The sequence below is a fragment of the Nerophis ophidion genome, linkage group LG07 (genome assembly GCF_033978795.1).
Source record: "Nerophis ophidion isolate RoL-2023_Sa linkage group LG07, RoL_Noph_v1.0, whole genome shotgun sequence".
NCBI classification, from domain to species: Eukaryota; Metazoa; Chordata; class Actinopteri; order Syngnathiformes; family Syngnathidae; genus Nerophis; species Nerophis ophidion.
Genome location: NC_084617.1, coordinates 69,067,185 through 69,094,726, shown reverse-complemented (window position 1 = coordinate 69,094,726; position 27,542 = coordinate 69,067,185). Strand labels below are relative to the sequence as shown.

Below are 27,542 nucleotides of genomic sequence, written 5' to 3'. Positions count from 1 at the left end.
AAATACAATTGCTGGAAAGCAACTGAGAGACTTATTGAAAAATAAAACAATATTTTAACCCTGAAACAGGCTCTCATGTCGGTGCTTGGGGGTCTGAAGAACCCCCAGGAGGGCAAGCACCACACTAACCAATAATAAATAAATAACTTCTTAATATTTACGTAACTTCTTGAACAGGTGCGGTAGAAAACGGATGGATGGATTAAAAATGCATGAGAATGTTTTATAATTTTAACATTATTTTTAACACCGTGATTACAAGTGGAATTATTCATGACTTATCGTGTTAAGCAATGTGAGCTCAGATTTATCTGAGAGCCAGATGCAGTCATCGAAAGAGCCACATTTGGCTCTAGAGCCATAGGTTCCCTACCCCTGTGTTAGAGGAAGGAAGTTTGAAGGGAGGGTGAGGCAACACAACCAGGAAGTTAAACAAAGAGAAAAACCCTTGATTATCTTCATCTTGTGGCAAACTCTCCACTTATTAATAATCCAACACCGTTCAAAACTCTCAACCTGGAGGAAAGTCTCTTGGGTTGCGGCGGAAAGACGAACTACGAGCCGGTAAGAAATGATACTTTGTTGTTCATGAAAAGTGTTCGGACTGGTTTTGTCACTACGAACATGACAAGTTGTTTTTTCCACTAACGTGTCAGGTTTTTAGTAAATACAATAAGTACACATCTAGTTTTACAATAAGTACACATTTAGTTTTACAATAAGTACCAACATATATTTGTACCATAAGTACACATCAACCACGTCTGGTGATTGACTTTGGCCGGACAAAATGACAACTGTCAATCAATCGGAAAATGTGTTGCTGCAGTGTTTATGGACTTCACAAAAGCATTTGACACAATGAATCACAATATCTTCCATCCATCCATCCATCTTCTCCCGCTTATCCGAGGTCGGGTCGCGGGGGCAACAGCCTAAGCAGGGAAACCCAGACTTCCCTCTCCCCAGCCACTTCGTCTAGCTCTTCCCGGGCGATCCCGAGGCGTTCCCAGGCCAGCCGGGAGACATAGTCTTCCCAACGTGTCCTGGGTCTTCCCCGTGGCCTCCTACCGGTTGGACGTGCCCTAAACACCTCCCTAGGGAGGCGTTCGGGTGGCATCCTGACCAGATGCCCGAACCACCTCATCTGGCTCCTCTCCATGTGGAGGAGCAGCGGCTTTACGTTGAGTTCCTCCCGGATGGCAGAGCTTCTCACCCTATCTCTAAGGGAGAGACCCGCCACATGGCGGAGGAAACTCATTTCGGCCCCTTGTACCCGTGATCTTATCCTTTCGGTCATGACCCAAAGTTCATGACCATAGGTGAGGATGGGAACGTAGATCGACCGGTAAATTGAGAGCTTTGCCTTCCGGCTCAGCTCCTTCTTCACCACAACGGATCGGTACAACGTCCGCATTACTGAAGACGCCGCACCGATCCGCCTGTCGATCTCACGATCCACTCTTCCCTCACTCGTGAACAAGACTCCTAGGTACTTGAACTCCTCCACTTGGGGCAGGGTCTCCTCCCCAACCCGGAGATGGCACTCCACCCTTTTCCGGGCGAGAACCATGGACTCGGACTTGGAGGTGCTGATTCTCATTCCGGTCGCTTCACACTCGGCTGCAAACTGATCCAGTGAGAGCTGAAGATCCCGGTCAGATGAAGCCATCAGGACCACATCATCTGCAAAAAGCAGAGACCTAATCCTGCGGTCACCAAACCGGAACCCCTCAACGCCTTGACTGCGCCTAGAAATTCTGTCCATAAAAGTTATGAACAGAATCGATGACAAAGGACAGCCTTGGCGGAGTCCAACCCTCACTGGAAATGCATCCGACTTACTGCCGGCAATGCGGACCAAGCTCTGACACTGATCATACAGGGATCGAACTGCCATAATAAGACAGTCCGATACCCCATACTCTCTGAGCACTCCCCACAGGACTTCCCGGGGGACACGGTCGAATGCCTTCTCCAAGTCCACAAAGCACATGTAGACTGGTTGGGCAAACTCCCATGCAATCACAATATCTTGATTCACAAATTAGAAAGGTATGGAATCAGGGTTGGTCTTGAACTGGGTTAGAAGCTACTTAACCAACGTGAAGCTAAACGTGAAGATAGGAGAACAACACTTCTACCGAGATGAAAATATCTTACAACATACCTCAAGGATCAATACTGGGACCAAAATTGTTCAATCTTTGTATAAACGACATTTGTAAAGTTACAAAGGACTTAAAGTTAGTATTATTTGCAGGGGATACAACTGTGTTTTGTTCAGGAGAGAACACACACAAAAGCTAATACAAATAATAACAGAAGAAATGAACAAATTAAAAAGATGGTTTGATAAAACAGACTATCTTTGAATCTCAGCAAAACTTTTGATTGATTGATTGATTGATACTTTTATTAGTAGATTGCACAGTACAGTACATATTCCGTACAGTTGACCACTAAATGGTAACACCCGAATACATTTTTCAACTTGTTTAAGTCGGGGTCCACGTTAATCAATTCATGGTACAAATATATACTATCAACATAATACAGTCATCACACAAGTTAATCATCATAGTATCTACATTGAATTATTTACATTATTTACAATCCGGGGGGTGGGATGAGGAGCTTTGGTTGATATCAGAACTTCAGTCATCAACAATTGCTTCAACAGAGAAATGTGGACATTGAAACAGTGTAGGTCTTATTTAGTAGGATATGTACAGCCAGCAGAGAACATAGTGAGTTCACATAGCATAAGAACAAGTATATACATTACAAGTACATTTGAGTTGTTTATAATCCGGGGAGATGGGATGTGAATGGAGGAGGGTATTAGTAAAGTCTTGAAGTTGCCTGGAGGTGTTGTTTTAGAGCGGTTCTGAAGGAGGATAGAGATGCACTTACTTTTATACCTGTTGGGAGTGCATTCCACATTGATGTGGCATAGAAAGAGAAGGAGTTAAGACCTTTGTTAGATCGGAATCTGGGTTTAACGTGGTTTGTGGAGTTCCCCTTGGTGTTGTGGTTATGGCGGTCATTTACGTTAAGGAAGTAGTTTGACATGTACTCCGGTATCAAGGAGGTGTAGCGGATTTTATAGACCAGGCTCAGTGCAAGTTGTTTTACTCTGTCCTCCACCCTGAGCCAGCCCACTTTGGAGAAGTGGGTTGGATTGAGGTGTGATCTGGGGTGGAGGTCTAAAAGTATCCTGACTAGCTTATTTTGGGATGTTTGGAGTCTAGATTTGAGGGTTTTGGAGGTGCAAGCGTAATCGAAGAAGGGTTGAATGAGAGTTCCCGCTACAATCCTCAAGGTGCTTTTGTTGACCAGAGAGGAGATTCTGTAGAGGAATCTCGTTCTTTGGTTGACCTTTTTGAACACCTTGGTTGCCATTTTATCACAGGAAAGATTAGCTGAAATAATATTTAATTGGTAACGGCAGGAGGGAAAGTTGAACACAAATACAAATAGACGGAGTAGATATTGAAAGGGTAAAAACATATTTTTGGGTAAAATAATAATAGAATAATAAATAATGTTGGATATAACGAACATACAAACACTTTATTGAATCACAAATATTGAAATTCAACCATTTGGTGCATTTGCAGACAGCTAGATCGATGTATAAAGCAAACTATAACCTGCTAGCCAATAATGTACAACAATTCATAACAAAAGAGGAGACATTTACTGTTACAGGAAATTATCATTTAAAAGATTTGTATGCATGTACAACACTTAAGACCTTTAGCATATCTGTATGTGGAATTAAATCATGGAATGGATTAAACAAAGACATCTAACAAAGCACTAATATGATTCAGTTAAAGGGGAACATTATCACAATTGCAGACGGGTTAAAACCAATAAAAATCAGTTCCCAGTGGCTTATTTTATTTTTCGAAGTTTTTCTCAAAATTTTACCCATCACGCAATATCCCGAAAAACGGCTTCAAAGTGCCCGATTCTAACCGTCGTCATATCCACCCGTCTATTGTCCTGTGACGTCACTGCGTGAAGCCAACAGAAAAAAAACATGGCGGATAGCACAGAAAGGTATAGCATAGTAGCTCGGATTCAGACTCGGATTTCAGCGGCGCAAGCGATTCAACAGATTACGCATTTATTGAAACGGATGGTTGGAGTGTGGAGGCAGATAGCGAAAACGAAATTGAAGAAGAAACTGAAGCTATTGAGCCATATCACGACAGACAGCGGCACGGGAGGAAGCGAGGACGAATTTCGCGATCGCCTTCCAACCAACGATTGGTATGTGTTTGTTTGGCATTAAATGTGGGTGGAGGGAAGGGCTGGATGCAAATGTAGCTACAAATGAGGCATAATGATGCAATATGTATATACAGCTAGCCTAAATAGCATGTTAGCATCGATTAGCTTGCAGTCATGCCGTGAGCCAATATGTCTGATTAGCACATAAGTCATTAACAACAACAAAGCTCACCTTTGTGATTTTGTTGACTTTACCGTTGGAAATGCATCTGCTTTGAGTGTCGCAGGATATCCACACGTTTGCTATCTCTGTTGTAGCATCGCTATCGTCGGTAAAGTGTGCAGAACAAACGAGGGACTTTCGCATCTTTTGACCACTGGTGCAACTTGAATCCGTCGATTGGTATGTGTTTGTTTGGCATTAAATGTGGGTGGAGGGAAAGGCTGGATGCAAATGTAGCTACAAATGAGGCATAATGATGCAATATGTACATACAGCTAGCCTAAATAGCATGTTAGCATCGATTAGCTTGCAGTCATGCCGTGAGCCAATATGTCTGATTAGCACATAAGTCATTAACATCAACAAAACTCACCTTTGTGATTTCATTGACTTTATCGTTGGAAATGCATCTGCTTTGAGTGTCGCAGGATATCCACACGTTTGATATCTCTGTCGTAGCATCGCTATCGTCGGTAAAGTGTTCAGAACAAACGAGGGACTTTCGCATCTTTTGACCACTGGTGCAACTTGAATCCGTTGATTGGTATGTGTTTGTTTGGCATTATATGTGGTTGGAGGGAAAGGCTGGATGCAAATGTAGCTACAAATGAGGCATAATGATGCAATATGTACATACAGATAGCCTAACCAGCATGTTAGCATCGATTAGCTTCCAGTCATGCCGTGAGCAAATATGTCTGATTAGCACATAAGTCATTAATATCAACAAAACTCACCTTTGTGATTTCGTTGACTTTATCGTTGGAAATGCATCTGCTTTGAGTGTCGCAGGATATCCACACATCTCTGTGCCATCTCTGTCGTAGCATCGCTATCGTCGGTAAAGTGTGCAGAACAAATGAGGGACTTTCGCATCTTTTGACCACTGGTGCAACTTGAATCCGTCGATTGGTATGTGTTTGTTTGGCATTAAATGTGGGTGGAGGGAAAGGCTGGATGCAAATGTAGCTACAAATGAGGCATAATGATGCAATATGTACATACAGCTAGCCTAAATAGCATGTTAGCATCGATTAGCTTGCAGTCATGCCGTGAGCCAATATGTCTGATTAGCACATAAGTCATTAACATCAACAAAACTCACCTTTGTGATTTCGTTGACTTTATCGTTGGAAATGCATCTGCTTTGAGTGTCGCAGGATATCCACACGTTCTTGCCATCTGTTGTAGCATCGCTATCGTCGGTAAAGTGTGCAGAACAAATGAGGGACTTTCGCATCTTTTGACCACTGGTGCAACTTGAATCCGTCGATTGGTATGTGTTTGTTTGGCATTAAATGTGGGTGGAGGGAAAGGCTGGATGCAAATAGAGCTACAAATGAGGCATAATGATGCAATATGTACATACAGCTAGCCTAAATAGCATGTTAGCATCGATTAGCTTCCAGTCATGCCGTGAGCAAATATGTCTGATTAGCACATAAGTCATTAACATCAACAAAACTCACCTTTGTGATTTCGTTGACTTTATCGTTGGAAATGCATCTGCTTTGAGTGTCGCAGGATATCCACACGTTCTTGCCATCTCTGTCGTAGCATCGCTATCGTCGGTAAAGTGTGCAGAACAAATGAGGGACTTTCGCATCTTTTGACCACTGGTGCAACTTGAATCCGTTGATTGGTATGTGTTTGTTTGGCATTAAATGTGGGTGGAGGGAAAGGCTGGATGCAAATGTAGCTACAAATGAGGCATAATGACGCAATATGTACATACAGCTTGCCTAAATAGCATGTTAGCATCGATTAGCTTCCAGTCATGCCGCGAGCAAATATGTCTGATTAGCACACATAGGTCTGGTGATAATGTTCCCCTTTAAGAGCTGTTCAAACTACAAGTTTTCACCAATTATAGAGGAAAATAGTTATGATCAACATCCTGAACCTTTTTTAAAAAAAAGAAGAAAATGAGAACCTCATTCATGTCCTCTGTGTACCATACATTACTTAACTATTTATGAGAACTTTGATTACTTTGTATATGTTTATATGTGTAATATCTATTTATGTATGTAATATTTACTTTTGGTATATTTATTTAATGATGTTCTAAAAAGAAAACAAAGAAATGGGATAAAACTACTATGATATGAAAAGGGGTAGGTTTAGAAAAGATCTGCTTTTTCCTACTCCTTTTTGGACATGTTTTAGTGTTTTCCTCTGCATTTGTCTGTTTCCTCTGTGTTTAGTATTTCCTGTCCTTAGTTCCTGTCTAGTGCTCTTATTTTGTCAGCTTCCTGTCTTGTTGCCTGAGCGCTGTGTTCCTCCTCAGCTGCGGCTGATGGGCACCTGGCCACACCTGTTGCCAATCAGCCCGCTCCTATTTGTACCTGCTTTGTGTTGTGTCAGTTGCTGGATCATTGTATTGTCATTCGGACTCGTGGTTGCCATATGTTGCTCTTGTCGTGTCTGTGATTCTGTTCAGCTATTACCTGTCGTGGTACATTTTGTCCTGGTCGTCGTAGCGGTAAGCTGTTCTTGTTAGCCATTAGTTATTTCCAGTTTTTCTGTTTGCAATCCACTAGCTTCCATGCTAAAGTTCCTTTTTGTTGTCTAGCTTCCAGTGCTAGCTCCCTTAGTTTGTTATTCCGTCCACGTGCGTGCTTTTTGTTTGTTCTTGTTTAGCTTTAATTAAATCATGTTTTCATATTCCATGCCTGCCTCCTTCTTTGAATCATGGGGTTCGACATAAAATAATTGTGACAGAAACAAATGGAAATATGATCCCATCATATTTACCATGAATTGATTAACGTGGACCACGACTTAAAGGCCTACTGAAATGAGATTTTCTTATTTAAACGGGGATAGCAGGTCCATTCTATGTGTCATACTTGATCATTTCGCGATATTGCCATATTTTTGCTGAAAGGATTTAGTAGAGAACATCCACGATAAAGTTTGCAACTTTTGGTCGCTAATGAAAAAGCCTTGCCTTTACTGGAAGTCGTAGACGATGACATCACAAGTGTGAGGGCGCCTCACATCCTCACATTGTTTATAATGGGAGCCTCCAACAAAAACAGCTATTCGGACCGAGAAAACGACAATTTCCCCGTTAATTTGAGCAAGGATGAAAGATTCGTGTTTGAGGATATTGATAGCGATGGACTAGAAAAAAAAAGGCGATTGCATTGGGACAGATTCAGATGTTTTTAAACACATTTACCAGGATAATTCTGGGAAATCCCTTATCTTTCTATTGTGTTGCTAGTGTTTTAGTGAGTTTAATAGTACCTGATAGTCGGAGGGGTGTGTCCACGGGTGTCTTGAGGCCAGTGTCTGATTGAAGTCGACGGCAGCTGTACGGACGGCACAAGCTCAGCTGATCTCCGGTAAGTGGCGACTTTTTACCACAATTTTCTCACCGAAAACTGCTGGTTGACATTTGGTGGGGATCCATGTTCGCTTGGCCGCTCTGATCCATAGGGAAGCTTCACCTCCGGGAATTTTTAACAAGGAATCGCCGTGTGTACTGCTTGCCTGTGTATCGGCTGGGGACATCTCTGCGCTGCTGATCCGCCCCCGCTTGGGATGGTTTCCTGCTGGCTCCGCTATGAACGGGACTCTCGCGACTGTGTTGGATCCATTATGGATTGAACTTTCACAGTATCATGTTAGACCCGCTCGACATCCATTGCTTTCCTCCTCTCCAAGGTTCTCATAATCATCATTGTCACCGACGTCCCACTGGGTGTGAGTTTTCCTTGCCCTTATGTGGGCCTACCGAGGATGTCGTAGTGGTTTGTGCAGCCCTTTGAGACACTAGTGATTTAGGGCTATATAAGTAAACATTTATTGATTGATTGATAAAGGCTAAAGCTTCCCAACTCCATCTTTCCTCTTTGACTTCTCCATTATTAATTGAACAAATTGCAAAAGATTCAGCAACACAGATGTCCAGAATACTGTGTAATTATGCGATTAAAGCAGATGACTTTTAGCCGCTAGTGGTGCAGCGCTAATATTTCCTTACAGTCCGTGACTTCACGCAGGAAATTTTAAAATTGTAATTTAGTAAACTAAAAAAGCCGTATTGGCATGTGTTGCAATGTTAATATTTCATCATTGATATATAAACTATCAGACTGGGTGGTCGGTAGTAGTGGGTTTCAGTAGGCCTTTAAAAGCACCCAGGCATTATGATTTTATTGTATTTTTTTAAGTTGTCCACTGTGCTTTTTTTGTCATCCAGGAGCGGAGTGTGCAGATCCGGCTGAAATGGACATAATGGACCAGATGAACGGGGAAGTCCAAGAAGTCAAACAGATCATGACAACAAATATGGATATTATGCTTGATCGAGGTGAAAAACTGGGCATCCTCGTGGACAAGTCAGCGGACCTGAAAGCTGGGGTAAAAATAGTAGTATTAGTATTTATTAGTAGTCACGACTGACGAGGCTGGCAGACGTCTGCTAAACAAGTTTGGAGACACACAAAAAAATACGCAAACCTTTTTTGGTATTGTCATACGGTCGCAGGTCTGGAATGGCGCAAGTAGGTTAGGAATCCTCTTCCACAACAGTGGTTCTCAACCTTTTTTCAGTGATGTACCCCCTGTGAATATTTTTTAAATTCAAGTACCCCCTAATCAGAGCAAAGCATTTTTGGTCGAAAAAAAGAGATAAAGAAGTAAAATATAGTGAAGTGAAGTGAATTATATTTATATAGCGCTTTTTCTCTAATGACTCAAAGCGCTTTACATAGTGAAACCCAATATCTATTTTCTACATTTAAACCAGTGTGGGTGGCACTGGGAGCAGGTGGGTAAAGTGTCTTGCCCAAGGACACAACGGCAGTGACTAGGATGGCGGAAGCGGGGATCGAACCTGCAACCCTCAAGTTGCTGGCACGGCCACTCTACCAACCGAGCTATAACACCCCACGTGGAACTAACATAATAGTGTGAGAGTCCAGTCCATAGTGGATCTAACATAGTATGAGAGTCAAGTCCATAGTGGATCTAACATAATAGTGAGAGTCCAGTCCATAGTGGATCTAACATAATAGTGTGAGAGTCTAGTCCATAGTGGATCTAACATAATAGTGAGAGTCCGGTCCATAGTGGATCTAACATAATAGTGTGAGAGTCCAGTCCAGAGTGGATCTAACATAATAGTGAGAGTCCAGTCCATAGTGGATCTAACATAATAGTGAGAGTCCAGTCCATAGTGGATCTAACATAATAGTGAGAGTCCAGTCCATAGTGGATCCAACATAATAGTGTGAGAGTCCAGTCCATAGTGGATCTAACATAATAGTGAGAGTCCAGTCCATAGTTGATCTAACTTAATAGTGTGAGTCCAGTCCATAGTTGATCTAATAGTGTGAGTCCAGTCCATAGTGGATTTAACATAAAAGTGAGAGTCCATTCCATAGTGGATCTAACATAATAGTGAGAGTCCGGTCCATAGTGGATCTAACATAATAGTGAGAGTCCAGTCCATAGTTGATCTAACATAATAGTGAGAGTCCAGTCCATAGTTGATCTAACTTAATAGTGTGAGTCCAGTCCATAGTGGATTTAACATAAAAGTGAGAGTCCATTCCATAGTGGATCTAACATAATAGTGAGAGTCCAGTCCATAGTGGATCTAACATAATAGTGTGAGAGTCCAGTCCATAGTGGATCTAACATAATAGTGAGAGTCCAGTCCATAGTTGATCTAACTTAATAGTGTGAGTCCAGTCCATAGTTGATCTAATAGTGTGAGTCCAGTCCATAGTGGATTTAACATAAAAGTGAGAGTCCATTCCATAGTGGATCTAACATAATAGTGAGAGTCCGGTCCATAGTGGATCTAACATAATAGTGAGAGTCCAGTCCATAGTGGATCTAACATAATAGTGAGAGTCCAGTCCATAGTGGATCTAACATAATAGTGAGAGTCCAGTCCATAGTGGATCCAACATAATAGTGAGAGTCCAGTCCATAGTTGATCTAACATAATAGTGAGAGTCCAGTCCATAGTTGATCTAACTTAATAGTGTGAGTCCAGTCCATAGTGGATTTAACATAAAAGTGAGAGTCCATTCCATAGTGGATCTAACATAATAGTGAGAGTCCAGTCCATAGTGGATCTAACATAATAGTGTGAGAGTCCAGTCCATAGTGGATCTAACATAATAGTGAGAGTCCAGTCCATAGTTGATCTAACTTAATAGTGTGAGTCCAGTCCATAGTTGATCTAATAGTGTGAGTCCAGTCCATAGTGGATTTAACATAAAAGTGAGAGTCCATTCCATAGTGGATCTAACATAATAGTGAGAGTCCGGTCCATAGTGGATCTAACATAATAGTGAGAGTCCAGTCCATAGTGGATCTAACATAATAGTGACAGTCCAGTCCATAGTGGATCTAACATAATAGTGAGAGTCCAGTCCATAGTGGATCCAACATAATAGTGAGAGTCCAGTCCGTAGTGGATCTAACATAATAGTGAGAGTCCAGTCCATAGTGGATCTAACATAATAGTGAGAGTCCAGTCCATAGTGGATCCAACATAATAGTGAGAGTCCAGTCCATAGTGGATCTAACATAATAGTGAGAGTCCAGTCCATAGTGGATCTAACATAATAGTGAGAGTCCAGTCCATAGTTGATTTAACATAATAGTGAGAGTCCAGTCCATAGTGGATCTAACATAATAGTGAGAGTCCAGTCCATAGTGGATATAACATAATAGTGAGAGTCCAGTCCATAATGGATCCAACATAATAGTGAGAGTCCAGTCCATAGTGGATCTAACTTAATAGTGTGAGTCCAGTCCATAGTGGATTTAACATAAACGTGAGAGTCCATTCCATAGTGGATCCAACATAATAGTGTGAGTCCATTCCATAGTGGATCTAACATAATAGTGTGAGTCCAGTCCATAGTGGATCTAGCATAATAGTGAGAGTCCATTCCATAGTGGATCCAACATAATAGTGTGAGTCCATTCCATAGTGGATCTAACATAATAGTGTGAGTCCAGTCCATAGTGGATTTAACATAAAAGTGAGAGTCCAGTCCATAGTGGATCTAACATAATAGTGAGAGTCCAGTCCATAGTGGATCTAACATAATAGTGAGAGTCCAGTCCATAGTTGATTTAACATAATAGTGAGAGTCCAGTCCATAGTGGATCTAACATAATAGTGAGAGTCCAGTCCATAGTGGATATAACATAATAGTGAGAGTCCAGTCCATAATGGATCCAACATAATAGTGAGAGTCCAGTCCATAGTGGATCTAACTTAATAGTGTGAGTCCAGTCCATAGTGGATTTAACATAAACGTGAGAGTCCATTCCATAGTGGATCCAACATAATAGTGTGAGTCCATTCCATAGTGGATCTAACATAAAAGTGAGAGTCCAGTCCATAGTGGATCTAACATAATAGTGAGAGTCCATTCCATAGTGGATCTAACATAATAGTGTGAGTCCAGTCCATAGTGGATCTAACATAATAGTGAGAGTCCAGTCCATAGTGGATCTAACATAATAGTGTGAGAGTCCAGTCCATAGTGGATCTAACATAATAGTGAGAGTCCAGTCCATACTTGATTTAATAGTGTGAGTCCGGTCCATAGTGGATTTAACATAAAAGTGAGAGTCCAGTCCATAGTGGATTTAACATAAAAGTGGGAGTCCATTCCATAGTGGATCTAACATAATAGTGAGAGTCCATTCCATAGTGGATCTAACATAATAGTGTGAGTCCAGTCCATAGTGGATCTAACATAATAGTGAGAGTCCAGTCCATAGTGGATCTAACATAATAGTGTGAGAGTCCAGTCCATAGTGGATCTAACATAATAGTGAGAGTCCAGTCCATACTTGATTTAATAGTGTGAGTCCGGTCCATAGTGGATTTAACATAAAAGTGAGAGTCCAGTCCATAGTGGATTTAACATAAAAGTGGGAGTCCATTCCATAGTGGATCTAACATAATAGTGAGAGTCCAGTCCATAGTGGATCTAACATAATAGTGTGAGAGTCCAGTCCATAGTGGATCTAACATAATAGTGAGAGTCCAGTCCATACTTGATTTAATAGTGTGAGTCCGGTCCATAGTGGATTTAACATAAAAGTGAGAGTCCAGTCCATAGTGGATTTAACATAAAAGTGGGAGTCCAGTCCATAGTGGATCTAACATAATAGTGAGAGTCCAGTCCATAGTGAATTCAACACAAAAGTGAGAGTTCATTCCATAGTGGATCTAACTTAATAGTGAGAGTCCAGTCCATAGTGGATTTAACATAAAAGTGAGAGTCCATTCCATAGTGGATCTAACATAATAGTGAGAGTCCAGTCCATAGTGGATCTAACATAATAGTGAGAGTCCAGTCCACAGTGGATCTAACATAATAGTGAGAGTCCAGTCCATAGTAGATTTAACATAAAAGTGATAGTCCATTCCATAGTGGATTTAACATAAAAGTGAGAGTCCAGTCCATAGTGGATTTAACATAAAAGTGAGAGTCCAGTCCATAGTGGATCTAACATAATAGTGAGAGTCCAGTCCATAGTGGATCTAACATAATAGTGAGAGTCCAGTCCATAGTGGATTTAACATAAAAGTGAGAGTCCAGTCCATAGTGGATCTAACAGAATAGTGAGAGTCCAGTCCATAGTGGATCTAACATAATAGTGAGAGTCCAGTCCATAGTGGATCTAACATAATAGTGAGAGTCCAGTCCATAGTGGATTTAACACAAAAGTGAGAGTCCATTCCATAGTGGATCTAACTTAATAGTGAGAGTCCAGTCCATAGTGGATTCAACACAAAAGTGAGAGTCCATTCCATAGTGGATCTATCTTAATAGTGAGAGTCCAGTCCATAGTGGATTTAACATAAAAGTGAGAGTCCAGTCCATAGTTGATCTAACTTAATAGTGAGAGTCCAGTCCATAGTGGATCTAACATAATAGTGAGAGTCCAGTCCATAGTTGATCTAACTTAATAGTGAGAGTCCAGTCCATAGTGGATCTAACATAATAGTGAGAGTCCAGTCCATAGTGGATTTAACATAAAAGTGAGAGTCCAGTCCATAGTGGATACAAGTACAACCCATTTATCTAACATAATAGTGAGAGTCCAGTCCATAGTGGATTTAACATAAAAGTGAGAGTCCATTCCATAGTGGATCTAACATAATAGTGTGAGTCCAGTCCATAGTGCATCTAACATAAAAGTGAGAGTCCAGTCCATAGTGGATCTAACATAATAGTGAGAGTCCATTCCATAGTGGATCTAACATAATAGTGTGAGTCCAGTCCATAGTGGATTTAACATAAAAGTGAGAGTCCAGTCCATAGTGGATTTAACATAAAAGTGAGAGTCCATTCCATAGTGGATTTAACATAATAGTGAGAGTCCAGTCCATAGTGGATTTAACATAAAAGTGAGAGTCCAGTCCATAGTTGATCTAACTTAATAGTGAGAGTCCAGTCCATAGTGGATCTAACATAATAGTGAGAGTCCAGTCCATAGTGGATCTAACATAATAGTGAGAGTCCAGTCCATAGTGGATTTAACACAAAAGTGAGAGTCCATTCCATAGTGGATCTAACTTAATAGTGAGAGTCCAGTCCATAGTGGATCTAACATAATAGTGAGAGTCCAGTCCATAGTGGATCTAACATAATAGTGAGAGTCCAGTCCATAGTGGATTTAACATAAAAGTGAGAGTCCATTCCATAGTGGATTTAACATAAAAGTGAGAGTCCAGTCCATAGTTGATCTAACTCAATAGTGTGAGTCCAGTCCATAGTGGACTTAACATAAAAGTGAGAGTCCTATCCATAGTGGATCCAACATAATAGTGTGAGTCCAGTCCATAGTAGATTTAACACAAAAGTGAGAGTCCAGTCCATAGTGGATCTAAGATAATAGTGAGAGTCCAGTCCATAGTGGATCTAACATAATAGTGAGAGTCTAGTCCATAGTGGATCTAACATGATAGTGAGAGTCCAGTTCATAATGGATCCAACATAATAGTGAGAGTCCAGTCCATAGTGGATCTAACATAAAAGTGAGAGTCCATTCCATAGTGGATCTAACATAATAGTGAGAGTCCAGTCCATAGTGGATCTAACATAATAGTGTATAGCACTATGTCATCAGTTTCTGATTAATTAAATTGTATAACAGTGCCAAATATTGCTCATTTGTAGTGGTCTTTCTTGTACTATTTGGAAAAAAATATATAAAAATAACTAAAATCGTGTTGAAAAATAAACAAGTGATTCAATTATTTATAAAGATTTCTACACATAAAAAAATATCAACTTAAAGTCCCCTCTTTGGGGATTGTAATAGAGATCCATCTGGATTCATCAACTTAATTCTGAACATTTCTTCACAAAAAATGAGATCTATAAAGGGGAACATTATCACCAGACCTATGTAAGCGTCAATATATACCTTGATGTTGCAGAAAAAAGACCATGTTTTTTTTAACCGATTTCCGAACTCTAAAAGGGTGAATTTGGCGATTGAAACGCCTTTCAATTGTTCGCTGTCGGAGCGATGACCTTTCACCCGTGACGTCACAACAGGAAGCGACCCGCCATTTTCTCAAACACATTACACACACCAAGTCAAATCAGCTCTGTTGTTTTCCGTTTTTTCGACTGTTTTCCGTACCTTGGAGACATTATGCCTCGTCGGTGTGTTGTCGGAGGTTGTAACAACACCAGTTGTCTTACGTAGAGTTTGCTAATCAGACATATTTGCTCACGGCATGACTGCAAGCTAATCGATGCTAACATGCTATTTAGGCTAGCTGTATGTACATATTGCATCGTTATGCCTCATTTGTAGCTATATTTGCATCCAGCCTTTCCCTCCACCCACATTTAATGCCAAACAAACACATACCAATCGACGGATTCAAGTTGCACCAGTGGTCAAAAGATGCGAAAGTCCCTAATTTGTTCTGCACACTTTATCGACGATAGCGATGCTCCGACAGAGATGGCAAAAATGTGTGGATATCCTGCGACACTCAAAGCAGATGCATTTCCAACGATAAAGTCAACAAAATCACAAAGGTGAGCTTTGTTGATGTTAATGACTTATGTGCTAATCAGACATATTTGCTCACGGCATGACTGGAAGCTAATCGATGCTAACCTGCTATTCAGGCTAGCTGTATGTACATATTGCGTCATTATGCCTCATTTGTAGCTACATTTGCATCCAGCCTTTCCCTCCACCCACATTTAATGCCAAACAAACACATACCAATCGACGGATTCAAGTTGCACCAGTGGTCAAAAGATGCGAAAGTCCCTAATTTGTTCTGCACACTTTACCGACGATAGCGATGCTACGACAGAGATGGCAAGAATGTGTGGATATCCTGCGACACTCAAAGCAGATGCATTTCCAACGGTAAAGTCAACAAAATCACAAAGGTGAGCTTTGTTGATGTTAATGACTTATGTGCTAATCAGACATATTTGCTCACAGCATGACTGGAAGCTAATCGATGCTAAAATGCTATTTAGGCAAGCTGTATGTACATATTGCATCGTTATGCCTCATTTGTAGCTATATTTGCATCCAGCCTTTCCCTCCACCCACATTTAATGCCAAACAAACACATACCAATCGACAGATTCAAGTTGCACCAGTGGTCAAAAGATGCAAAAGTCCTTCGTTTGTTCTGCACACTTTATCGACGATAGCGATGCTACGACAGAGATGGCAAAAATGTGTGGATATCCTGCGACACTCAAAGCAGATGCATTTCCAACGATAAAGTCAACGAAATCAAAAAGGTGAGTTTTGTTGTTAATAACTTATGTGCTAATCAGACATATTTGCTCACGGCATGACTGCAAGCTAATCGATGCTAACATGCTATTTAGGCTAGCTGTATGTACATATTGCATCGTTACGCCTCATTTGTAGCTATATTTGCATCAAGCCTTTCCCTCCACCCACATTTAAAGCCAAACAAACACATACCAATCGACTGATTCAAGTTGCACCAGTGGTCAAAAGATGCGAAAGTCCCTCATTTGTTCTGCACACTTTACCGACGATAGCGATGCTACGACAGAGATGGCAAACATGTGGATATCCTGCAACAGTCAAAGCAGATGCATTTCCAACGGTAAAGTCAACAAAATCCCAAAGGTGAGCTTTGTTGATGTTAATGACTTATGTGCTAATCAGACATATTTGCTCACGGCATGACTGGAAGCTAATCGATGCTAAAATGCTATTTAGGCAAGCTGTATGTACATATTGCATCATTATGCCTCATTTGTAGCTATATTTGCATCAAGCCTTTCCCTCCACCCACATTTAAAGCCAAACAAACACATACCAATCGACTGATTCAAGTTGCACCAGTGGTCAAAAGATGCGAAAGTCCCTCATTTGTTCTGCACACTTTACCGACGATAGCGATGCTACGACAGAGATGGCAAACATGTGGATATCCTGCAACAGTCAAAGCAGATGCATTTCCAACGGTAAAGTCAACAAAATCCCAAAGGTGAGCTTTGTTGATGTTAATGACTTATGTGCTAATCAGACATATTTGCTCACGGCATGACTGGAAGCTAATCGATGCTAAAATGCTATTTAGGCAAGCTGTATGTACATATTGCATCATTATGCCTCATTTGTAGCTATATTTGCATCCAGCCTTTCCGCCCACCCACATTTAATGCCAAACAAACACATACCAGTCGACGGATTCAAGTTGCACCAGTGGTCAAAAGATGCGAAAGTCCCTCGTTTGTTCTGCACACTTTACCGACGATAGCGATGCTACGACAGAGATAGCAAACGTGTGGATATCCTGCAACAGTCAAAGCAGATGCATTTCCAACGGTAAAGTCAACGAAATCACAAAGGTGAGTTTTGTTGATGTTAATGACTTATGTGCTAATCAGACATATTGGCTCACGGCATGACTGTAAGCTAATCGATGCTAACATGCTATTTAGGATAGCTGTATGTACATATTGCATCGTTATGCCTCATTTGTAGCTACATTTGCATCCAGCCTTTCCCTCCACTCACATTTAATGCCAAACAAACACATACCAATCGTTGGTTAGAAGGCGATCGACGAATTCGTCCTCGCTTCCTCCCGTGCCGCTGTCTGTCGTGATATGGCTCAATAGCTTCAGTTTCTTCTTCAATTTCGTTTTCGCTATCTGCCTCCACACTCCAACCATCCGTTTCAATACATGCGTCATCTGTTGAATCGCTTGCGCCGCTGAAATCCGAGTCTGAATCCGAGCTACTATGCTATACCTTTCCGTGCTATCCGCCATGTTTTTTTTCTGTTGGCTTCAGGCAGTGACGTCACAGGACAATAGACGGGTGGATATGACGACGGTTAGAATCTTGCACTTTGAAGCCGTTTTTCGGGATATTGCGTGATGGGTAAAATTTTGAGAAAAACTTGGAAAAATAAAATAAGCCACTGGGAACTGATTTTTATCGGTTTTAACCCTTCAGAAATTGTGATAATGTTCCCCTTTAACGTCAATATTTATGGAACACGTCCACAAAAATCTATCTGTCAATACTGAATATTGAATTGTTGCATGAACTTACATTCATATTACTCAAAAAATATATTTATAAAGGATTTTGAATTGTTGCTATTTTTAGAATGTTTTTAAAAAATCCCACGTACCACTTGGCATACCTTCAAGTACCCCCAGGGGTACGCGTACTCCCATTTGAGAACCACTGTTCTAGCGCTAGTTCAGTAAGACAGTGTTTTTCAACCACTGTGCCGTGAGATACAGTCGGGAACCTTTTTGGCTGAGAGAGCCATGAAAGTCAAATATTTCAAAATGTATTTCCGTGAGAGCCATATCATATTTTTTTTAACACTGAATACAACTAAATGTGTGCATTTTTAAGTAAGACCAACATTTTTAGAGTATAATAAGTCTCTTATTCTTTTTAATAACATTGTTATTCTGAAGCTAACCAATAATAAACAAAATGTCATGTCTGTTGATCATGTTTTTGTTTGGCCATGTGCTGTTTGTCCTTTGGACTCTTTAAGTTCCTGTTTTTTTCCACTCCCTTGTCCGGTTTCCTTGGTTACTCATTTTGTCCACCTGTCTCTGGTGGACAAAATGCCCGCTCACCTGCTTCCCGAGCACTAATCAGAGGCAGTATTTAAGCTCGTCTTTGCCAGTCAGTCGCCCTGTGCTGACTTGTTTCATGCCTTGCCATAGTTTTGTGCTTCATGCCATGCCAAGTAAGTTTTGTTTGATTTATGTTCTTAGTCTATTTATGCGTTAGCTTTGTTCTTTAGCCCAAGTTGTGCCTCCACTGTGAGCGATTTTTGTTTGTATATTTTTTTAGTTAAGATTAAATCATGTTTTTACCTAAATGCCATGTGCCGAGTAGTCCGTCTGCCTTCCTGGAAGAACGACCCCCATCGTGACATAAAATACTTCTTACCATTAATGCGACTTCTCGAACAGGTGCGGTAGAAAACGGATGGATGGATATAAATGCATGACAATGTTTTATATTTTGCACGTTATTTTTAGCACTGTAATTACCATCGAAATTATTCATAATTATCGCGTTGAGCAATGTCAGTTAAGATTTATCTGAGAGCCAGATGCAGTCATCAAAAGAGCCACATCTGGCTCTAGAGCCATAGGTTCCCTACCCTTGCGTGAGGGATTATGTAAATGCACCTATTTGGGGTAAAATAATAATAAACAAGTAATAATAATAATCTGCAAATAACGTGCCATTCATGAGTGTCGGTGCTGTCTAGAACTCGGCAACGTAACCATGTTATACTCTTCCATATCAGTAGGTGGCAGCAGGTAGCTAATTGCTATGTAGATGTCGGAACATGGTTTGTCGTGATCACAACATGCAGATGACAGTGGGGGTCAGCGTGCAGGTGAAAAGATATCTAATGTTAAAACCAAACATGAGGTGGACGCGGGCAAATACTGCGGCATGGTCATGCTGGACATTCAGAAGGCCTTTGACACCGTTAACCATGCTATACTGTTGGATAAGCTCGGAGCAATCGGATTCGACGAAACCTCATCAAGCTGGATGCAATCTTACTTGGAGGGGAGGAAACAGGTGGTAGAGGTGAACGGCACCATGTCCCCTCCCCTCTCAGTAAGCTGTGGAGTCCCCCAAGGCAGTATACTAGGACCTTTACTGTTCCCAATATACGTGAATGACATGCCATCAGCATGCCACTGTGAATTGTTCCTGTTTGCGGATGACTCGGCCCTGCTGGTATCCGGCAAGGACAAGTCACAGGTGGAACAAATCCTCAGTGCTGAACTCCTCAATATTTGCACCTGGCTCGCTGACAACAAGCTATCCATACACTTAGGTAAAACGGAATCCATCCTATTTGGGTCCCATATCAAACTTAAGATGGTCAGTGACTTCACAATAAAAGTGTGTGACATTGTTATCACCAGGAAGGATGAGATCACCTACCTAGGTTCCATTCTAGAGGCTAATCTTTCCTGTGATAAAATGGCAACCAAGGTGATCAAAAAGGTCAACCAAAGAACAAGATTCCTCTACAGAATCTCCTCTCTGGTCAACAAAAGCACCTTGAGGATTCTAGCGGGAACTCTCATTCAACCCCTTCCTCGATTACGCTTGCACCTCCTGGTACCCCAGCACCTCCAAAACCCTCAAATCTAGACTCCAAACATCCCAGAATAAGCTAGTCCGGTTACTTTTAGACCTCCACCCCAGATCACACCTCAATCCAACCCACTTCTCCAAAGTGGACTGGCTCAGGGTGGAGGACAGAGTAAAACAACTTGCACTGAGCCTCGTCTATAAAATCCGCTACACCTCCTTGATACCGAAGTACATGTCAAACTACTTCCTTAACGTAAATGACCGCCATAACCACAACACCAGGGGGAGCTCCACAAACCACGTTAAACCCAGATTTCGATCTAACAAAGGTCTTAACTCATTCTCTTTCTATGCCACATCAATGTGGAATGCACTCCCAACAGGTATAAAAGTAAGTGCATGTCTATCCTCCTTCAAAACCGCTCTAAAACAACACCTCCAGGCAACTTCAACACTTTACTAATACCCTCCTCCATTCACATCCCATCTCCCCGGATTATAAACAACTCAAATGTACTTGTAATGTATATACTTGTTCTTATGCTATGTGAACTCACTATGTTCTCTGCTGGCTGTACATATCCTACTAAATAAGACCTACACTGTTTCAATGTCCACATTTCTCTGTTGATGCAATTGTTGATGACTGAAGTTCTGATATCAACCAAAGCTCCTCATCCCACCCCCCGGATTGTAAATAATGTAAATAATTCAATGTACATACTATGATGATTAACTTGTGTGATGACTGTATTATGTTGATAGTATATATTTGTACCATGAATTGATTAACGTGGACCCCGACTTAAACAAGTTGAAAAACTTATTCGGGTGTTGCCATTTAGTGGTCAACTGTACGGAATATGTACTGAACTGTGCAATCTACTAATAAAAGTTTTAATCAATCTATCAATCAATCAATCAAAATAAAAGGTGAGTAACCCTAGGAAAAGGCATTGAAGCTTAGGGAAAAAAACTAAAACTGAACTGGCTATAAAGGAAACAAAAACAGAATGTTGGACGACAGCAAAGACTTACTTTGGAGCAGAGACGGCGTCCACAATGAACATCCCAACATGACATGACAATCAACAATGTCTCCAACTAAGAAGGATAAAAACAACTGAAATATACTAGATTACTAAAACAAAGTAGATGCGGGGAAATATCGCTCAAAGGAAGACATGAAACTGCTACAGGAAATACCAACAAAATAGGCGCGCAACACATGAACTAAAACGCTACACACAGGAAAACACAAAAAAAACCCCTCAATAATTCACGGTGGGATGTGACAGGAGTAGTGAAGTGAAGTGAATTATATTTATATAGCGCTTTTCTCAAGTGACTCAAAGCGCTTTACATAGTGACACCCAATATCTAAGTTACATTTAAACCAGTGTGGGTGGCACTGGGAACAGGTGGGTAAAGTGTCTTGCTCAATGACACAACGGCAGTAACTAGGATGGCCCAAGCGGGAATCGAACCTGCAACCCTCAAGTAACCTGCGCATGGGCACCTGTGCCCAGGCAGCTCTGTTAGCTCCCAGTTTGTAGTGTCTGCAGGGCATTTAATGTGAGCTACTAATTACGGCCAGATATGCTTCTTGCGATTAAAAAAAAGTTTTTCTTCTAAATGAGACATAGTCACCTTTAATTCTTGCAGGATTTGGATTTCATGAGCCCGCAAAGAACTGGTGCGCTGTTGCGCTATTGCTGTGACAAGAAGGCGGCTTCCTGCTCAGACAAAACTGCCTCTAACTCACTGTAGGACTGTTATACACACATGTATCAAACACCTCAATGTAGGTCTCACTGAGACCTATATTTCATACACTGATCTCCTTCAGCAAAAATCAACAGGAAGTTGGCAAAACCCCCTTCAAAACAAAAGTTTCCTAAAAAATGTAATTTTTTGCCTCTTTGAGATGTAATTGTACCCCCTTAAAATGCTTCATAACTCACCAAACTGAACACACACATCAGGACTGAAGAAAATTGCGATCTTTATCATACCACCGCATCTTTGAGCTCTAATTTGACCCCCTTAACATGCTTCGAAACTCACCAAATATGACACACACATCAGGACTGGCGAAAATTGCGATCTAATAAAAAAAACAAAAAAAAAACGACTCAAAATTGTTTCTAACTTCCAGTAGGAATGTCATAGAAACATGAAACAAAAACCTCTATGTAGGTCTCAGTTAGACTTATATTTCATACACTGACCCCCCCCCCCGGCTAAAATCAACAGGAGGTTTGCAATTTCCTCTTCAATCAATCAATCGTTTATTTATATAGCCCCAAATCACAAATGTCTCAAAGGACTGCACAAATCATTACGACTACGACATCCTCGGAAGAACCCACAAATGGGCAAGGAAAACTCACACCCAGTGGGCAGGGAGAATTCACATCCAGTGGGACGCCAGTGACAATGCTGACTATGCATTGTCACTTCAATACAACAGTTGTGTAAAAAATGTTGCTTTTTTTCAAACATTATCTCCTCTGAGGCCGTTTGTCGTGTCTGCTTCAAATACGCACAGGGGAGAGATTGAACCCTTCTGATTAAAAGTTGAGGAAAGAGTTTTATCAATCAATCAATGTTTACTTATATAGCCCTAAATCACTAGTGTCTCCAAGGGCTGCACAAACCACCACGACATCCTCGGTAGGCCCACATAAGGGCAAGGAAAACTCACACACAGTTTTAATTACTACTCCGGTTTGGATTTAATGAGCCCGCAAAGAAAAGGTGCGCTGTTGCTGTTGTGCTACTGCTGTCACAAAATGGCGGCTTCCTGCTCAGACAAAACTGCCTCTAACTCACTGTAGGACTGTTATACACACGTGTAACAAAAACCTCAATGTAGGTCTCGCTGAGACCTATATTTCATACACTGACCACCCCCAGCTAAATTCAACAGGAAGTTTGCTATTCACCCTTCAATACAAAAGCTGCACTTCATTAACAATGCATTAGTGTCTCAAAATGGCGGCACCAAAGCGTACTTATAAAATGCCCAAGCAACTTTACAACTGTTATTACTATGAGACTGATGTATAACACGTGTATACAACTTTTTGTCTGTGTATTAATCCATCAATCCATCTTCTACCGCTTATCCAGGCTTTCTTTTTTGTTTCCCATTTTGGAAAAAGGCTGTAACGTAACAAAATGTGGAATATGTGAAGCCCTGTGAATACTTTTCCGGATGCACTGTAAATAGCAACCTCAGTGGTTTGACTGACTCGGCTATTCTCTCCATCTTTGCCCCCCAGGCCCAGGCCTTCGAGCACACGTCCACCAAAGTGGCTCGCTCTTACTGGTGGAAGAACGTCAAGCTGGTGGTGGTCATCGTGGTCATCGTGCTGATCATCGTCCTCATCATCATCCTGTTGGCCACCGGCGTCATCCCAGTCAGCGCACCTCTGCCGCCAATTGTCTCACCCACGTCTGGCCCCTAAACACACACACACACCATACTTGCCAACCTTGAGACCTCCGGGGGTGGGGCATTGGCATGGTTTGGGGGCGTGGTTAAGAGTATATTTACAGCCAATATTTTTATATTGGCTGTTATATATGTATGTATATATATGTATATGTATGTATGTATATATGTATATGTATATATATATATATGTATGTATGTATATGTAAGAAATACTAAACTTTCAGTGAATTCCAGCTATATGTATTTATTTTATTATATATATATATATATATATATAAATAAAAGAAATAGTTGAATTTCAGATGGCACCTATCACATACAAAGTAATAAAACCACAGTTGTTCTACTAACTGTACTGTGCTTGCTAGGTACTAAAAAAACCAAACAGCGCTAATATTTCCTTACAGTCCGTGACGTCACGAGCATGCGTCATCATTCCGCGACGTTTTCAACAATAAACTCCGAGAAATTTATAATTGCAATTTAGTAAACTAAAAAGGCCGTATTGGCATGTGTTGCAATGTTAATATTTCATCATTGATATATAAACTATCAGACTGGGTGGCCGGTAGTAGTGGGTTTCAGTAGGTCTTTAAAGCGCTATACCTCGGTTTTCCTTGGCAACGTCAGGCTTGCCCCTGACGGTTTGTCTATGTTTTAGTTTTTTCCTCTGCATTTGTCTGTTTCCTGTGTTTAGTACTTCCTGTCAAGTGCTCTTAATTTGTCAGCTTCCTGTCTTGTTCCCTGAGTGCTGTGTTCCTCCTCAGTGTGTTTAGTATTTCCTGTCCTTAGTTCCTGTCTAGTGCTCTTATTTTGTCAGCTTCCTGTCTTGTTCCCTGAGTGCTGTGTTCCCCTTCAGCTGCGGCTGATTGGCATCTGGCCACACCTGTTGCCAATCAGCCCGCTCCTATTTGTACCTCCTTTGTCTTGTGTCAGTTGCTGGATCATTGTATTGTCATTCGGACTTGTGGTTGCCATATGTTGCTCTTGTCGTGTCTGTGATTCTTTTCAGCTATTACCTGTCGTGGTACATTTTGTCCTGTTCTTGTTAGCCATTAGTTATTTCCAGTTTTTCTAGCTTCTATGCTAAAGACACTTAGTTTGTTATTCCGCCCATGTGCCTGCTTTTTGTATGTTCTCGCTCTATTATTTAAATTAAATCAGGTTTTCCTATTCTATGCCTGCCTCCGTCTCTGCATCTTGGGGTTCATCAACAAATAACTCTGAACAGGCAAGTTGGAAAAAAAAAAAAAAAGTCCAACCAACCCCGGATCATACGGAAACCAAAGCACATTTTTCCATGAAAGAAACAATAACGCTAAACTAGGGCTGGGCGTACATCGATATATCGCGGGTTTGACTATATCGTGATATTAGAGTATTCGTTCTCACGCAGTTGGGGCGGCATAGCTCGGTTGGTAGAGCGGCCGTGCCAGCAACTGAGGGTTGCAGGTTCGATTCCCGCTTCCGCCATCCTAGTCACTGCCGTTGTGTCCTTGGGCAAGACGCTTTACCCACCTGCTCCCAGTGCCACCCACACTGGTTTAAATGTAACTTAGATATTGGGTTTCACTATGTAAAAGCGCTTTGAGTCACTAGAGAAAAGCGCTATATAAATATAATTCACTTCACTGCTTTTAGCTGCGCGCATTACACTACAGGCTTTTCTCGCCCTTTCTTGTTTCTCCTTCTCACAGAGACTTAAAACAAGCGCCCCTTCTTACATACGTATTCGCCCTCGCGGGGCAGAGAGATAGCGCATGGGTAACGTTAGCAGTGTAGAGAAAATAGGTGCGAATCTGGTAACAAATGAAGAATTAATTCCCAAGAAAAACAGCAGGGGGTCCATCGTCTGGCGGTGGTTTGGCTTCAAGTGGGAATATGTCGAACAGATAGAATAGAAAGTACTTTATTGATCCCTGGGGAAAATTCAGCACCATAGTTCGCTCACAATAGACAATAATAATAAATAATATATAACATATATTATATATGAATAGTATAAATATATTCTACATTTAAGTGCAGTCAAGGAACATATGCATTATACAGTCTGATGGCTGTCGGTATGAAGGACCTCCTGTGTCGTTCCATTACAACCGTAATTTGTCAAGTGTGCGGCAAAAGCGTTGCTGCAAAAAGTAGCATTACTGCTAATATTTAGCATCATTTGAAAAGCCACCCGCTAGATAATGAAGAGTGTTTTGAAACTCCGCATGTCAACAAAATGCCGAGGCAACCATTTCCACATCAACACCATATTAAAAAAGTAGTCAACAACAGAAGGAGATAACGTCCGCAGGAACCTACCACATAGCGGAGGACATACACTATTTGATTTCCTATTATGCAGCTCGTTTTTTTTTTTTGACACTTATTGAAATATCTTGTGTGACATCATGCACAAAAGTGCACTTTAATTGTTTTAAACTTTTGTAGTGGCCTTCTGTACAAAAAGTGCACTTTGATTTAGTGTTGTTTTGATAAGTTATCTTAGTGACATCATGCACAAAAGTGCACTCATAGCTTGTTTTAAAATGTCTCTGACAATCTTGAACTTTCTGTTTTGGAAATGACATGAATGTTTGTGCCACTGCTTAATAACTGTTTAATAAATACACTTTTGCTAAATTGACTTAGTTGCGATTTCTCTCTCTGCATGAAAGTTTAAAATGAGCATATATTAATGCAGTATGAAGAAGAATGCTTTGATTACATGCATCAAGTGTTCATTCAAAGCTAAGGCAAAATAGCGAGATATATATCGTGTATCGTGACATGGCCTAAAAATATGGAGATATTAATAAATATTAATTTCTCGATAATATAATACGCTGAACATTTTTAATGGACAATATTTTTTAGTTTGCCTGTACGAGGTACCACTCCTGCTTATGTCGTCCTGCTTTGTCTTAGTTAGTGTTCCTAATTAAAAGGTATTTATTCAATATTGTAATTATGTTCTTTGTGGGCTTTTTGAAATCACTTCCAACTGAAACTCAAAAACTGTTTGGAGAAAGACATTTAAAACAAAAAAAACTTCATTTGACATGAAACTCTGTTTGACCTTGTCATGTTCCTGCTGTACATTTAATGTCATCTAGTTGTTTCCATGGTCACCTGACTCTGATCACTTACTGTTACTATTACTCGTATTCACCTCTTCAACCGCAAACAGCTGACCGGTCAGCCAGTTCTTTGCATTATGTGTTGGTTTTAGTCTTTTTACGTGAAATAAACACATTTATTCTATCATGTCTTGATGTTGATAATGTCTTCATTGGAACTTAAGTCTTAATCTGCTCAAAAAACTTCCACACAGGCACCACACTAAAGAATCAAATAATTAATTAAAGCTGCAAGCAGCGATGGACGGGACTGTTTTGGCTGCTGCCACCGCCACCCAAACCCAGATAAGCGGTAGAAGACGGATGGATGGATGATTACACAGAGAAAACGTTGTATACACATGTGTTATACATCAGTCTCATAGTAATAATGCATTGTGAATGGAGTGCAGCTTTTGTATTGAAGGGGGAATAGCAAACTTCCTGTTGATTTTAGCTGGGGGTGGTCAGTGTATGAAATATAGGTCTCAGTGAGACCTACATTGAGGTTTTTGTTACATGTGTGTGTAACAGTCCTACAGTGAGTTAGAGGCAGTTTTGTCTGAGCAGGAAGCCGCCATCTTGTGACAGCAGTAGCACAACAGCAACAGCGCACCTTTTCTTTGCGGGCTCATAAAATCCAACCCGGAGTAGTAATTAAAACTTTTTCATCAACTTTTAATCAGAAGGGTTCAATCTCTCCCCTGTGCGTATTTGAAGCCGACACAACACACGGCCTCAGAGGAGATAATGTGCCCGCGGGCACCAGGTAGCCCATAAGGACCAGATGAGTCGCCTGCTGGCCTGTTCTAAAAATAGCTCAAATAGCAGCACTTACCAGTGAGCTGCCTCAATTTTTTTTTTT

General features: G+C 40.9%; 1 protein-coding gene across 1 annotated transcript; it reads left to right on the top strand.

Moving 5' to 3' along the window:
• The first annotated feature begins 379 nt into the window (after window positions 1-379).
• Window positions 380-26,827, top strand: LOC133556746 (vesicle-associated membrane protein 8-like). The gene is made up of 3 exons (XM_061906986.1): window positions 380-564; window positions 8,682-8,842; window positions 23,395-26,827. Exons 2-3 carry the CDS (start codon window positions 8,708-8,710, stop codon window positions 23,578-23,580), a joined length of 321 nt encoding a protein of 106 aa, XP_061762970.1. The 5' UTR covers window positions 380-564; window positions 8,682-8,707; the 3' UTR covers window positions 23,581-26,827.
• Window positions 26,828-27,542: the final 715 nt, after the last annotated feature.